This window comes from Polypterus senegalus, chromosome 3 (genome assembly GCF_016835505.1).
Source record: "Polypterus senegalus isolate Bchr_013 chromosome 3, ASM1683550v1, whole genome shotgun sequence".
Lineage (NCBI taxonomy): Eukaryota > Metazoa > Chordata > Cladistia > Polypteriformes > Polypteridae > Polypterus > Polypterus senegalus.
Window position 1 is genome coordinate 263,923,683 of NC_053156.1, and position 16,754 is coordinate 263,940,436.

A 16,754-nucleotide genomic window follows, 5' to 3' on the forward strand; every position below is an offset into this window, starting at 1 on the left:
ACAGAGCATCTCCATTTAAATGACACCCCCAGTAATACTAAGCCCCATTCTAAATGTCCTGAAATTTGAAAAACGTAATGCATTTTAAGAAAAATAGCTCTAAGAATCCGATTTAATAATAAATATTAATAGTAGTAGTTTCCATTTTTCACAATGATGCGTCAAACATGGAAGGCAGGTTTTATTTAATTGAAACCTTTATGCTTCAGAGTGGGTGTATTTGTTAAGATTTAAGGCTTTTTCATTCACCAATGGACCCTAGTACCCTTCGGCCACATTGTAAGCTGCAAGAATAGGCAAGGTATTTATTTATTTTTTTTAAACTGGTAAAAACACATACTGTGTACACTTCACTTTAGAGCACAATTTTATTTGGCAAATTAAAAAACATGATTGTTAAGAAACAACTTCAACTTCCATCTATTATCCAACCCGCTATATCCTAACTACAGAGTCACGGGGGTCTGCTGGAGCCAATCCCAGCCAACACAGGGCGCAAGGCAGGAAACAAACCCCGGGCAGGGTGCCAGCCCACCACACGGCGCACACACACAAAACACACGTCTTTCTAACCTGAAAAATCCCACAAAACTATCTACCATTATGACACAAATTTAGCACATTTAGAAACTAATCACAAAATAGTAATAAAGTAAATATGCTCATTGACCACTCAAGTGCAAGAAATTGTTAAAGGAGATGTAGTAACTGTACAGGTCGTTGTTTTGTATTACACTACAAACATGATTACTGTTTTGCCTATGGTGAATCAGACAGAGGTGAAATAGCGACCAAGAGATTTAAAGAGCATAGTAAATAGTGAAGCCTAATTTCGATTAACACACGCATGCAATACTGTCAGGGCCTACTCCTTTCAGCCCCAACTATTGTTTAATTGGGTAACAGAAAAACTATATTTACTGAAAATGATGGCAAGTAGGAATGGTAGCTAAAATGCAACAATTACTCTGCTGTTTAAATAATTTAAATTATCAGCTTCTACAATTTTAATCATATCACTGTCACCTATATCTTATATTGCGCAACACAAAAATGAATTTCAAGTCTGTATAATGTAGAGTTTTATTCAGAGCACTACAAGGGATACACTAATTCCATATTGCAATTACAGATTTTGTTGTACTATAAACACAGCATGACATTTTCCAGCAAAATAAAACTGCAGTAACTTGTATGCACACCTCTCCAGGTGATAAATATGATAAATTTCCAATATTTTAGGAGGGGGTGGGGGAGGTTCAAGAAAACTTTCTAAATTAACACGTGCAACTCTGCTGTGAAACACCAAGTTTTACCACCATTTGTCCATAAACTAAATAAGTCTATGGTGGTTTGAAAATCCCTCTTTCATAGTTCATTTTGTTCCTCAAATGTGCTCACCAGCATCAAATTTCTAAAATAATTGTCCATCTTTGTTCCCCATTAAAGCTTAGTCCGTTTCCATTTGTGCACTTCGTGACTCCTTTGATACCATGAGCCTCATCAGCTGCCCATGAAACTTTTCAATTCTTTTCACATCCTGGGCTTGGTCCGTTTTGTATTGCAAACACTGAGAAAACAAAAGAAAGTGATTTGGGGGAATGAAATACAAAAAAATAAATATAACATGGTAAATAAGGGGGTTTAAGAGAAACATGCCATTTCTATTAGCTTGAGCAGAATGTCCTTAAAATGTATTTAAGACTAAGCAAATGTGTTATTTAATCAAGGTATAATAGCAACATTTTCAAAAGTAAACCACAAAGTATAAATGAGGTTTTTAAAGTTGTTTGTTTAAATCCATATAAGGACATCATAAACCATGAAATGCCTCTTAAGAAGAAAACAACCACTCTTCTACAAATTCCACCATCACAAAGTAATTCCTATTGGGGGGGATGGGGGTTTGGAGTCTGGATGGAGCACAACAGGCCCATATTCAGTACCTGGCAGAATTTGCTATGGTGGTCCCAATAATAAAGTATAGCACAGGTTAAAAAAAAAAAAAAAAACAAAGCACATTTAACAAGTAATAAATGTCCTTTATTATTGTATCAGATTGTAAGCTATGCTAAATGCTGAAAAGCGACCATTTTTCCTAAAATTTAAACAAATGTTATTTTAATGTTTTACTTTCACACAAATTTGCTTAAACATGTGTTTATGAAAAAGTACATTTGGAACAACATGGTGAACAGCAAACCACCTTTATGAACCCAGCATAAGTAGAATACCATCCGTTTTAACCATTTGGCAAGCTGAGGCCCCAGTGACTGGTACAGAAAACATGACACAGCACAACAACAACTACAGAGTTAAAGAGTAAGCTACATACTCATAATTTACAGTAACATGTCCAGGTAGCACAATCCCTTACTTCAGGACAATTCACAGCTTCAAATGACTCCAAAACAAAAAAAACTCTATTTGTTAGCTTTCCTGAATAGCTACACACATTAGAACAATCTAGACGAGAACAGGCCATTCAGCCCAACAAAGCTCGCCAGTCCTATCCACTTGTTTCCTCCAAGAAAACATCAAGTCGAGTTTTGAAAGTCCCTAACGTCTTACTGTCTACCACACTACTTGGCAGCTTATTCCAAGTGTCTATCGTTCTTTGTGTAAAGAAAAACTTCCTAATGTTTGTGCGAAATTTACCCTTAACAAGTTTCCAACTGTGTCCCCGTGTTCTTGATGAGCTCATTTTAAAATACAAGTCTTGATCCACTGTACTAATTCCCTTCATAATTTTAAACACTTCAATCATGTCACCTCTTAATCTTCTTTTGCTTAAACTGTAAAGGCTCAGCTCTTTTAATCTTTCCTCATAATTCAACCCCTGTAGACCTGGAATCAGCCTAGTCGCTCTTCTCTGGACCTTTTCTAGTGCTGCTATGTCCTTTTTGTAGCCTGGAGACCAAAACTGCACACAGTACTCCAGATGAGGCCTCACCAGTGCATTATAAAGGTTGAGCATAACCTCCTTGGACTTGTACTCCACAGATCGTGCTATACAACCTAACATGCTGTTAGCCTTCTTAATGGCTTCTGAACACTGTTGGGAAGTTGATAGCTTAGAGTCCACTATGACTCCTAAATCCTTCTCATAAGGTGTACTCTCGATTTTCCGACCGCCCATTGTGTATTCAAACCTAATATTTTTGCTTCCTATGTGTAATACTTTACATTTACTGACATTAAATTTCATCTGCCACAAATCTGCCCAAGCCTATGTGCTATCCAAGTCCTTCTGTAATGATATAACGGATTCCAAATTATCTGCTAATCCACCTATCTTGGTATCATCTGCAAACTTAACCAGCTTGTTACTTATACTCCTATCTAAATCATTTATATATATTAAAAATAGCAGCAGCCCTAGCACTGACCCCTGTGGAACACCACTCTTAACATCGGCCAGTTCTGATGAGGTTCCTCGCACCATCACCCTCTGCTTCCTGTGTCTGAGCCAATTCTGTACCCATCTAAAAACATCACCCTGAACTCCCACTTCTTTTAACTTGATGCCCAACCTCTCATGTGGCACCTTATCAAATGCTTTCTGAAAGTCCAGATAAATAATATCATAAGCTCCACTTTGATCGTATCCTTTTGTTGCCTCCTCATAGAATTCCAACATGTTAGTAAAACACGACCTCCCTCTTCTGAACCCATGCTGACTGTTCAGAATAACTCCTGTCCTTGTCATGTGTTGCTCAATCTTATCCTTAATTCCTTCCATTAATTTTCCTGTGATGCTTGTTAAGCTTACTGGCCTATAGTTGCTTGGATCTGCCCCGTCACCCCTTTTATATAATGGGATGATATTTTCCAGTCCTTTGGAATCTCTCCTTTTACATACTTTTCTTCTTTCAGCTGCGCCCATTAAGGGTTGCCACAGCGGATCATCATCTTCCATATCGTCCTGTCTTCTGCATCTGTTACACACACCACCTGCATGTCCTCACGCAGCACATCCATAAACCTCCTTAGGCCTTCCTCTTGCCTGGCAGCTCCATTGTTAACATCCTTTTCCCAATATACTCAGCCTCTCTCCTCTGTAAATGTCTAACCAAACGCAATCTTGCCTCTCTGTCCATCTCCCAACCTAAGCCGACCCTTTAATGTACTAATTTCTAATCCTATCCATTCTTGTCACACCCAGTGCAAACCTTAGCATGTTTAGCTCTGCCACTTCCAGCTAAGTCTCCTGCTTTCTGGTCAGTGCCACCGTCTCCAACCCATATAACATAGCTGGCCTCACTACCGTCCTGTAGAGCTTCCCTTTCACTCTTACCGATACTTGTCTGTAACAAATCACTCCCAACACTCTTCTCCAGCCATTCCACCCTGCCTGCACTCTTTCACCTCTCTTCCACAATCCCAATTACTCTGAATTGTTGATCCCAAGTATTTAAACTCATCCACCTTCATCATTCCTCTGACCTCCCTCTCATTTACACACACAATTATATGTGCCAGTTTAAGAATACATGTATAAATACATCTAATAAATACAGAAGGTCACTTATATTTACTCTCTTACTCCAATTGTTAATTGACAAAACATGTACATTGTAGGCACAGACAGCTACCGTATATTAGGTATTTGCCTGGAAGAGCTCCAATGAAACTGAATCAAATAAGAACAAACAGCTTTACCCATTTCAAAATTCCAACTGCTTTCTAGGTGTGGTTTGTGTCTGACAGAAGTCAAGTCTTATGCTCTTTCTGCTTTTAGTTATGAAATTTTGCTTTGTCCAGATTATTCTGTTTCAAGTACAAATAGAGCCTAAATCACATCAAGTCTGTAGTTTTCATTCCAGTGGAAATGTATATACAGTATGTTAAACAAATTTTCTTAAACACAAGTGTCACAACAAATAGTATGGAAAATTAATATACGTTATAAAATAACAGCAATTTAACACTCCTCTCCCAATATAATTTTCCTCAAACACGCATGTGGCTACCACATTGCCATTGAAATATTTTAAGAGTTTATATAGAGGTATTAGTTATGGCTCCATTTACAACTATATATGTTGTGCTAGCCTTCAATTACAAGAGATTAGAAATATTTTAAAAACACGAAACCTTTTCTGAAACTTTATTAATGGGCAAACCTACCATCTTTCTGACAGTGTGCATTCTTTCATTTTAAAAGCCCTTGCATCTTGTAGATCTACTTTCTGCACAAAACGCCTGGGAATTTATTCAAGCTGTGACTCAATCAAATACTCTTATTTTTGAAGTCCTTTTAAATGAAATACGTGGGAAATGAAGGGACTCAATATTGTGTGTTTAAAAGTCAACTCAGCTGTGTCATCAATCGCAATCAATACATAAACAAGTGGTTTATTTTACTTGTGTTTTCTGAATAAAGCCATGTACAGCACAGCTTGACTTCTAAATTTTCTGTAGATGAATGTTTCCTCTACTGCAATATCATATGAATCCAAAATCATTTTTTTGTAGCTTAACCGTTTTTTCCTTAAGTCACGGTTTTTCTCACTCCATTATATAGGGTGGTGACCTGTATTATATACTCTTGTATTGGGTTATACACAAAAACAGTGGTAATCAGGTGAATTTTTTTAGAACCTTTTTCCAAGTCTGAATATGGTTTATACTTTTAAAAATCAGGTAACGGATTGATAAAACCAATTTTTGTGGAACAGTTTTTTTCTCTCCTTACCCTGAAGCTACCACCACCACCCTTTCACTATAAAAACATATTGCAGGTGTTACAAATGCAAATTAGCTACTAGGAAATATCAAATTGATGAACTTGCCTTGATTAAGCCAATGCATTAGAATACCCAATGGCAGAAACATAACACATTATTAGTTTATCAAGGGAAGACAATAAATACATCACTAAATGACGTATAATGTTTATTTATGCAACCTTTTGCACATTTTCATATTATTCTTACTGTATCATTTCTGATGTCAATCTAGCACATCCTGTATGTCAGATGACTATCAAAAGCCAGTACTATGCCATCTGTCAAAAGCAATATAGAATCTCACGCTTAAGTCAGTGGGTAATATTCTACAGTACTTTAGGATCCTGTATGAAACAGGAAAATAAAAAAAGGCAAGTATGTGTGCATGAAAAGGGAAAAACAGAAAGCTTTATTAAAAAAAAAAAAAAAAAAAACACACACACCACAATTAAGAACAGCAATGGACAGAGAAAGGATTCAGAATGGTCCACAGGAAGTGGGAAAAGCTTGTACTACAGCACAGGTGAAAATTCTTAAACTTTTAGGTAAAAACAGTGCATTGACATGTTCTTGTTTGGTAGAAAGCCCAACACTAGTCTTGTTAATGTTGAATTAGGGCGTATGAAGTGTAAAAAAGTAAAAACATGCAAGCAATATTAAAAAAAAAAAAAAAAAAGTAGTAAAGGATGTGGGAAGAGCTCCTGAAGCATGGGTCTATAAGCCATTATGCAGAGTGAATGACATTTACTCAGTATTTATGTTACAGTAAAAATAACCCACATATAATGTTTAAGAAATATGAACTACTATTAGCCACAGGCCCTATACAACCAACAACAAAAAACTGTCATGCAACTTAAAATGTGAGGTCTTATAAAAACCTACCTCAGCCACTACCGCAGCATTGGATTCTATTTTTAACTGCATTTTGTAAAATGCTTTAATTAAGCAGGAATTTTCTGCACTCCACTAATACATGTAATTACATTCATTTATCAATGCGACTTACGAGACTGACTCATTGCTACAAAAATGATATGCTGTCTCTCGGATATTAAAAAACCTTTGCTACAGATGTGTATGGAAGATGGTGTACACACTGCAGTGGACAGCCTTCTCTACTTAGGGCCAGCTACTGCTTTGCACCCATGGCTCACAGGAGCTACTCTGCTTACCTGAGACCATATACTGGACTAAAGGACTCAAAAAAAAAATATATGAATAAGTGACCTTTACAGAACTTGCATGCATATCATACCAAACCTTGAAAATCGGAGATTAACCACTCATTTTAAAATCACTTACCACTGCATCATCTGTCACTTTTAAACACAAGTTTCCATCACAATGTCGATACTTGAGTACAACTCGTACCTGTAAAAAGAACAAAAATTAAATGCCAAATTAAACCAGGACACTACTTGTATAACATGTGCAGTCAATGAATGCAAGGCATTACCCGTGTAAATACACAATGAAATACTGAAATGTAACTGGTACTGTGAGGACAAACAGTACAGTATAAACCGTTCGGTATAGCCAAGCTTCAGTTTACTATTCAATATCTTATGCCAAGATTCGCAGAAATACAGAGAGACCACCTGTGTTCGACCCATGTCCTCTTTCAATACTCACCTTAATCTGGACAATATCCAAAGGGAAACATTTGGCCAATGCTGCCTAACTTGAGGAAGAATGCATTTTTGGCCTTGGTGCATTGCTCATAGTCCAAAGATAATTGAATCTTAGCTTTGAAAATCCACAGTAACTACATACATACAGTTAGGTCCATAAATATTTGAACTTTTTCTAATTTTGGTTCTGTACATTACCACAATGAATTTTAAATGAAACAACTCGGATGCAGTTGAAGTGTAGACTTTCAGCTTTAATTCAGTGGGGTGGACTTGGTAGACTTGGATATCGATATGCCTACCCCATGGAGAGTGTTGTTCACTTGGTTGGCTGTTGTGAAGGGGTTTCTCTTCACCATTGAAATGATTATGTGATCATCCACCACTGTTGTCTCACGTGGACGTCCAGGTCTTTTTGAACAGTGCTTGCTTTCTTTCTCAGGATGTACCAAACTGTAGATTGTGTCACTTGTAATATTGTAGCAATTTCCCGGATTGTTTTTTTCTGTTTTTGTAGGTTAAGGATGGCTTCTGTCACCTGCATGGAGAGCTCCTTTGACCACATGTTGTCTGTTCACAGCAAAATCTTCCACATGCAAGCACCACACCTCAAATCAACTCCAGGCCTTTTATCTGCTTAATTGATAAGGACATAACGGACTTGCCCACACCTGCCCATGAAATAGCCTTTGAGTCAATTGTCCAATTACTTTTGAGCCCCTGAAATAAAGGGATTGTGTTAAAAAATGCTTTAGTTGCCTCACATTTTTATGCAATCTTTTTGTTCAACCCACTGAATTAAAGCTGAAAGTTTGCACTTCAACTGCATCGGAGTTGTTTCATTTAAAATTAAGTGTACAGAATCAAAATTAGAAAAAAAGTTGTCTGTCCAAATATTTACGGACCTAACTGGATCAAATTCTCATATGCTTTAGGCAGCCCCTTCCACAACCATGTGTGGTTCAAGCAATCAGTATTTTGCAGACTGCAGGGATGAAAAACAGTTAGGATAAACAAATGTTATACTCCACTACCATGCTTTTCTTTGAAATACAAGTAATGTTATCTGCACAAGACTGAAATGAATTGGTTTGACAGCTGCATTAAACTTCTCAATTCAGAAAAGGCCTTTTACCTAGGCAATAATACATTGGTGTGGGACTCTGCTTCAGCTCAGAAGACAGCTGGTTTACAAAGATCAACAGATACTGTCTAAGACAGCAGGCTAAGTCTCACCCCACACCCCTGGGGAAAGGCAGCTCTCCTCCTAAAAGACTTTCATGTAACATCTGTTGATTACATGTATTAGATGAGAACATAACATTTGCCTTCTGTGCTATTCTGAATCTGAAGAGACAACCCAGCTACCGGATTTAGATAAAAGGATGCATGTCATCTACAAAGGAGGTCAACCATCCTTTACTGTTGGTGTTCCAAGGATATGTTTGTTTAGAGATCCAATAGGCCTTATGATGTTGCAGTGCAGCTTCTCTAGACTGCTCTCAGAACCTGGAAAACAGAATGTTATACCTAGCAAGCTCAATAGATGGCAAAAAGTAGATAGAGTGGGCTGAATGTAGACCATAAGGTAGGAAATTATCTACCTTAACTGTAGTAATGAAAACTGATTTTAAATTTAGCACTGCATAAAAGTTCTAAGGAAATAAAATAAAGGTGTTTGGTGCTTTACAAATGGAAGGAAAGACACAGTAAATGTTTCAGTGTTAAGGTTCATTTTGAAGAAAGATTAATATGAAACACATTGTTTGCAAGCACTGTCATGTTAAAATCAAGTATGCAAACTTTTTAAAATCTAGGACTGTCCTTCCAATTTTGGCCAGCATAACTGCTTGGACAATTTAAACTAAATTAGCATTCTCCAAACAAACTGGGTTAATCAAAGAAAAAGCAGACAAGCAAAAAAGCCAGCTGAAACCATTTGCCACATTTGGCCGCAACGCTTGCAGGTTTCTGTGGAAGGTTTTTGTCCTCAAAACCAACTGGAAGTCTACTTCAAGTGGGCATAAACTCTGGCAACGGTGCATGTACTCTTCTCCAGTTTATGATTGTCATTAAAGAATGTCAAGGATTGAGAAGCAACCAGCTTGTAGGCATAAAGGCCTTCATTCTTACATTCTTTGATGGTGTCCTCTTGCATGCCCTGGAGTGAATTATCAGTGTATGGTGCATTGGGGACAAATCTCAGCACCTACAATACTATCTCGGCTACAGTGGAACAACTGCCCCAGGCACATGTATTCAGGATTCTCTTCATAAGTCACAGAAGGGACAATCACGAGATAAACAAGTAAAGAGACTGTAGTGTTTTAAACACCGTTTTCTGGTCACTGTTTATACCTCACCTAAAATAGTCATTTTATGTAGTAACCACAAGAAAGAACACAAAGCAAAAGTAAAAGTTTCCAATACAGAATTGCCAGATTCACTTTCCATTAGAGCTCAGCAACAGGGGCACACCTTGAAAATGAACCCGCTCATTGTTAAGCTCAAGAGAAGCCAGGTGAGGTACAGCTGTACCAGGCCTGGTGCATACAATTTAATATACTGCCACCAACCAAAATGTATCCAGGGCTAGATTCAACCTGTTAATACTACAATCCTTCTCCAGGCTCACTGGGCCACGTTTTGGGTGTGTACCAAATTAACACCATTTTGGACACAAATCGTTAAATACCCATTAGACAGCCTTGGTATCACAATCACTCCTAACCCATTAATGGCAATGTTTGGTATACTCTCAGGGGGGCTTAAAGTGGAGAAGGACAAATTGATTGGAATTACCTTTAATACACTACTAGCATGTAGATTTGCCTTGCTCAGCTACAAGAATCACGGCCCAATTGTTATAAGTCAGTGGGTAGCTGATGCTCCAGACCATTTGAATTTTTTTTTTAAATATAAATCAAATTCTAACTTAGATTATTTCTTCAAAACTTTAAAAATATGTTTTGCCCCCTGCTCGCCAACCCCTGTTTGTTTTTCCGGATACACAACATTTTTTTTCCCCCCCCAATGAATTGTTGCTTTTTCATTAGTTTCACTTTTATTTCAGAATTTCTGTAAAAACAATATTTGGAGTCTTTCGTGTCCCAATGTGCTGAATCTTTTGAATGAGGTCAGTTTGACAGGTGTTTAATGACTTTGTACCAGAATTCAGGATAGGTTTCTCAGTTTGGAATTTCAGCACAGAAAGCGATCTACATCATCAGCAGTTAATTTTTTTTGCAAAGTAACCAATAAATGCATGTGAGGTAAACTCCGTTTTTAAAATTCTCTTGATTTAAACTTCAAAGCCTTACAATATTTACATACTTCTAACATATCACCCGTGTCCATATATTCAATCTCTATTCACCTTTTTGTTATTTCTCCAAGTAATAATTTCTCTTTTTTTTGCGCTAATGCGATATTTACTCTCTTTTTTTGACACTGTCATTTTTTTCTGCTTTCATATTCTGTATCTTGCTCTGCATGTGTTCCGCGCCTGTTTTTTTTTTTTTTTGTCTTTTCCAGTTTTCATTATCTCTAACTTGCTCTGTATGCGTTTGTCCCCCTTGTTTTTTTAACCTCTTTATGAGGTATTACTTTGTTTTCTACTCTGTCTTTTATTTCTGACCTTGCTTTATCCTGCTCCCCCCCTCCATGACACCTGGTCCGTGGTGATCATTTTCCTTTTTGCCAGTAATAATTTCCATTTGTTTGCGTTACTGTGATCTTTACTTGCTTTTTTTTTATAAATTTTCTAATTTTCCTACTTTCATATTCTTTAACTTTCTCCACGTGTATTTTTTTTTTTTTTTTGAGCCTTTCGAATTTCACTGGTTTCATAATCTCTAACCTGCTCTGCATGTGTATAGCGCCAACGTCCAGATTGGAAACATCCTCACTTTAAAAATATTAAAGCAGATGGGCGATTCTAGATTAATATTTCAAGAAATAATCCCAACCAATTAAGGTTTTATATGATGCTCTTTACTGCTAAACTACAGCAAAAGCTAATAACCTCTTTCAAAACCAGTATGCCTGAAAACTGCATTCAAAATCTTTTTCGGCCATCACTACAAATCACATGAGGTAAGCAACATTAAAAAAAAAAAATATGATTTTTGGGGAAGTAATCCAGTAGTAAGCAAAATGTAATTCTGACAAAGAACGTGTTTTGCATAAAGGCAATCTCTAGTAAGAATGCTGTTCTTATAATGCATAGTGTATCCATCCATCCTCTTCCGCTTATCCGATGTCGGGTCGCGGGGGCAGCAGCTTAAGCAGAGAGGCCCAGACTTCCCTCTCCCCGGCCACTTCCAGCTCTTCCGGGAGAATTACAAGGCGTTCCCAGGCCAGCCGGGAGACATAGTCCCTCCAGCGTGTCCTGGGTCTTCCCCGGGGCCTCCTCCCGGTTGGACGTGCCCGGAACACCTCACCAGGGAGGCGTCCAGGAGGCATCCTGATCAGATGCCCGAGCCACCTCATCTGACTCCTCTCGATGCGGAGGAGCAGCGGCTCTACTCTGAGCCCCTCCCGGATGACTGAGCTTCTCACCCTATCTTTAAGGGAAAGCCCAGACACCCTGCGGAGGAAACTCATTTCAGCCGCTTGTATTCGCGATCTCGTTCTTTCGGTCACTACCCATAGCTCATGACCATAGGTGAGGGTAGGAGCGTAGATCGACTGGTAAATTGAGAGCTTTGCCTTACGGCTCAGCTCCTTTTCACCACGACAGACCGATGCAGAGCCCGCATCACTGCGGACGCCGCACCGATCCGCCTGTCGATCTCACGCTCCATTCTTCCCTCACTCGTGAACAAGACCCCGAGATACTTGAACTCCTCCACTTGGGGCAGGATCTCTCCCCCAACCCTGAGAGGGCACTCCACCCTTTTCCGGCGGAGGACCATGCTCTCGGATTTGGAGGTGCTGATTCTCATCCCAGCCGCTTCACACTCAGCTGCGAACCGATCCAGAGAGACCTGAAGATCACGGCCTGATGAAGCAAACAGGACAACATCATCTGCAAAAAGCAGTGACCCAATCTTTGGCACTTAATAGGAAAAATACATACCATCTTAAATATTTAAAACTTCATTTTCAACATGACATACAAAAATAAATTAAGTCGGCGTAATTAACTTATCAAAGACAACTCACAAACCACAAGTTTGCCTTCAGTTTTCTGTAGTGCTGATTTAGACTGAACATTATTTGAGAAAGCAAAATTATTCAAAATGCAATGTTGAATGCAAAATAAAGATAAAAATAAATGTTGGTAGCTATTAAAACATGCACCCGTGGCTTGTCTCTAGGAGCACGGTTACCAATTTAATTATACAGTAACATGAAGCACCAACAGGTAAACCAAAATTGCTGCGGCGTTTTATGTTGCTTCTAACCTGTTAGTCAAACTAAACCCTTTAAGTCAATAACGGGAACTCTTGGATTACTCTGGAGAAAACTTTAATGTACTGCCATAGAGACATTTAAGACAGAATTTTAATATCGCTCATCAACCAGCACCCCTGTCCCAATTTTTTACAACGAAAACGAAGTAAAAGGAAGTTTGCTTTTTATAATACAGTAAAGGCAGCAAAAGTAAACATCTACAAAACAGATTTAAACAGTTATATTACCAACAACCCACACAGTAAATTGTTATTTTATATTTGATTATCACCTTTATCTTCTGCTACTTACAAGTGTATATGGATTTTTTTCTGTATTAGGTGACAGCTAAAGACCAATGCTCAGGCTCACAAAATGAATCAGGGGCGAGAACTGCACACGTAACCTTTTTTAATGCACAATGACCAAGCCACCATCACACACTGCATCTAGGACTGACAACCTACTCGCTAGGCACACCCACGGGATAGTGTTCTTAGGTGCACATGCCGTGTTGATTATGCACACTTTAATTGTTACCACATAGGTACACGCAGTGGAAATACTGTATTTAACCATGTGCTTAAAAATGTCCAAAGTTCTCCGGGGATGCTACGTGGAACACGCCTGTCCTAGTTTACTACACAAAGAAAGCAGAATTTAATCCCCTGGACCCAATTCAATTTCAAGAACGCAATCGGGAGAAGTGAAAGAAGCTCCTTAATGACTAGCAAACACGAAACATACGAGTAGACGCGTAAGCACGTTTAAACACTCCTTACCTTCATAGGATCTTTTAAATACAACTTTTCGGCTGCTCTTGTAAATTCGTCCCAAGTTTGAAAAAAAGGCATGACTGAAAAGGAAAGTTAAAAAGAAAAAAACTAATTTCAAGAGACACTAAACTATTAAATGTAACATCTAACAGCTAAACACACATCAGCACTTAAGAAAGGTGGACGACACTACGCTTACCTTAATCAAATGTTTGGATTGGTCCGCGGAGTCTGGACCAATCACCGAACGCTTTATTCAACGGCGCCTCGGCCAATCGCTTAGATGGAACTGAATGCCTGCAACTGTGAGCGAGTGAGAGTGAGCAAGCGTGGTCAAATATAAGGGTTTACGCGGTGCGCTATCTAGAGGACTGGAAGGTAACAATCCTCTGTCGAATTATAATTAGTATACTGTATGCAGTTGCGACACTAACAATGTATTTTGCGGGTTTAGAAAATGGATAGGTGTTTAATTCAAAACAAAACAAAAAAAAAATCAATTTTTTGCGTAGATTACATTTTACATTCATTAGGTAGTTCCAGAAAAATATTCCTCAAACGAATTACACAAAGTAAAAAGAATATTTTATAAGGTAATTGTGTAGCCCCCCCCTCCTAACAAGATTGTATTGAGAGTTGATGTGAATGGCTACAAGTTTCAGCCACTTTATTAATTGATTAATGCTGCAAATGGAAAATCGGTAATAAGACGCTAGCTCAGATGTCTCAAAGTCAGTCCCTGGATGTTAGAAACAGGTAGAGTCTGTGGCAAAACTATTGTGAATAATGTGACCAGTAGACTTAAAAAGCTAAACAATGTTTAACAGACAGACAGAGGTCAAAACCAGTAAAGATTACACAATAGATAAATAGATACTTTATTAATCCCAAGGGGAAATTCACATACTCCAGCAGCAGCATACTGATAAAAATAAACAATATTAAATTAAAAGAGTGATAAAAATGTAGGTAAAACAGACAACTTTGTATAATGTTGAAGAGTTGCATAGTGTGAGGGAGGACGATCTCCTCAGTCTGTCAGTGGAGCAGGACAGTTCAACAGAACAGGGTAATAAGCAAACTAAGTAGCTTTTAGGACAATGAAACAGTAATGGGGCGTTTGACACTGAGGCTTCAAAGCTTGTATCACTTTAATGAAACACTGTGTTGGATTGATGCTTGTGTATTGAAAATTTTATCAAAGTCTCATTACTGTCACGAACTACAGATTTTTATGCACAAGTCCCAAAAATGACTGAAAATGCCCACAAGGTGGGTACTATGAAACCCCAACTAGTCAGAAAAGAGGCAAACCTAAAATCTTTGTAAAAAAAATATATATTTATTTTTACAAAAATGCTCATTGGTGCAAAGTAAGCTCTGAGGAACACAAAGGCACACAGAAGGTAATGGCTTCAAAATAAGCAATCCCAAAAGCAAACATGGTCCCAATACAAAATCCAAGAGAATAATAGAAAAACAGTGCAAAAGGTCACAAAAAGCCAGAACATTCAATGAACTACAAGAGCATGTGGGTTTTCTCAGCCTTTATCGGGCTGAAGGCAATCCTTTGACAGTGATGGCCCTGTCTTTTGGGGGACCACTAGCAAAACATGTAATACATAGAAAAAGATATTTAAACATAAAGAAACTAAATCATGAACTTTGTTAGAAAATTAAACCCAGCCACAGGTGATGTACAAACCAGTGTGTTTCTTTGCACCCGTCCCAAGCCTGGATAAATGGGGAGGGTTATGTCAGGAAGGGCATCCGGTTTAAAATTTTGCCAAGTCACTATGCGGACAACGTAGATGATCCGCTGTGGCAACCCCTAACGCCCAAGTGGGGCCCAAGTGGACTGTAATTGCTTCACACACTTGCTTAATTATTTTAGAAACCACCTATCTTGACAGCGCAAAGGCATTTGCCATCTTCCGTCATCTCCCCTTATCTGCTAAATAGTAGAATGTGCAGCCAACTTTTTTGACAATGCTGAGAGGAGATCTCATTACAGTTGTCTTTCCTTCGATGTGCAAGTGAAGCAGTTCACTCAGAGACAACAGCGATGTCCCTGATTTTTTAGCAACAAACACTTCATTCTCAAAGTTGTCCCACCAACTAGAGGTCCAACCGGGACTCGTCTAAAACCAGAGATGTTGGCATCTGGGTCTGTGTTGTTGGAGTGTTTGACGTAGCAGTGACCTCCGTAGTGCATTCTGATGCCTCTGTTGCTCAATATAGTGATAAAGGAATTGTAAGTTTAAATGTAAACATGTAAAAAGTCCTGCTAGTGCCCAGTTCCACCAGCGCATTCCCTAAACCCCGTAATGATTCTCCTTGCCCCTTTTTGCAGTTCTTTCCCAAACACTTAAAGAAAAATCCCCTCACATGAAAAAGTTGTCATAAAATTATGAAACGGGGTGGCTTATAATGCATTGTGGTGGCAAGTAATAGATTCTTGTAGTTTACATCCCTATTGTAATGGCACACACAGGTTTCACGAGTCTCCTAAACTGACATGCCATCATGTAAATAATCATTAGTGCCAACAATAGTGATTTCTATGAAAACATGAAGCCTGTCAAAGTCACACAGAAATTCCATCTCATGTAGCAACAGTAAGCTGTCCATCTAAAGACAATGTGCTACCTAAAAGAGCAATGTAAAGAGCAAAAATCCACTGCCACTCAGCATAAGTAAGCGCAAGTGTGATGCTACAGTATTTTTAATGGTTGTGGTAATGGCAACAAATTTAGGGTAACACCTTTAATCATTATTTTATTCTTGAAATTGTTGCCCATACAAACATAAATATTTATTGCAGCATTTTAATAACAATGTGGTTATTATGAGACTAAATTCAACACACAGAGCATTCTTAGGCTTTTAGTGCCATCAAAAAGGTTTGGGGCAGCCACTTATATTTTGTGCCCTGGCTGCAAACGGGTAAATTAGCTTGTGAGATGTTCAACAGGTCTGAGTCCAAAACAGAACCAATCTTAAGGTTATAAAGATGGCGGCTTTAAAGGCCACGACAGGAAGGGACGTCATCAGAACCGAAAGCGGAAGTGATGTTTTCAGGACTGGAATTGACATCATCAGCAGGCCAGAACTGGAAGTGGCATCACTAACGGCATCGGAGCCAGAAGTGACGCCATCAGTGGGCCCACCATCCCCCCCACAACAAGAAGCCCAAAAAAAACCACCACCAGGAA

General features: G+C 38.5%; 1 protein-coding gene across 1 annotated transcript; it reads right to left on the bottom strand.

The window, feature by feature from the left end:
- Nucleotides 1-1,065: 1,065 nt before the first annotated feature.
- Nucleotides 1,066-13,840, bottom strand: srp9 (signal recognition particle 9). The gene is made up of 4 exons (XM_039749054.1): nucleotides 13,739-13,840; nucleotides 13,546-13,619; nucleotides 7,038-7,106; nucleotides 1,066-1,570 (listed from the first exon to the last, which is right to left on the bottom strand). The coding sequence occupies exons 2-4, from the start codon at nucleotides 13,615-13,617 to the stop codon at nucleotides 1,451-1,453; spliced, it is 261 nt and encodes an 86-aa protein (XP_039604988.1). The 5' UTR covers nucleotides 13,618-13,619; nucleotides 13,739-13,840; the 3' UTR covers nucleotides 1,066-1,450.
- Between the last annotated feature and the right edge of the window lie 2,914 nt (nucleotides 13,841-16,754).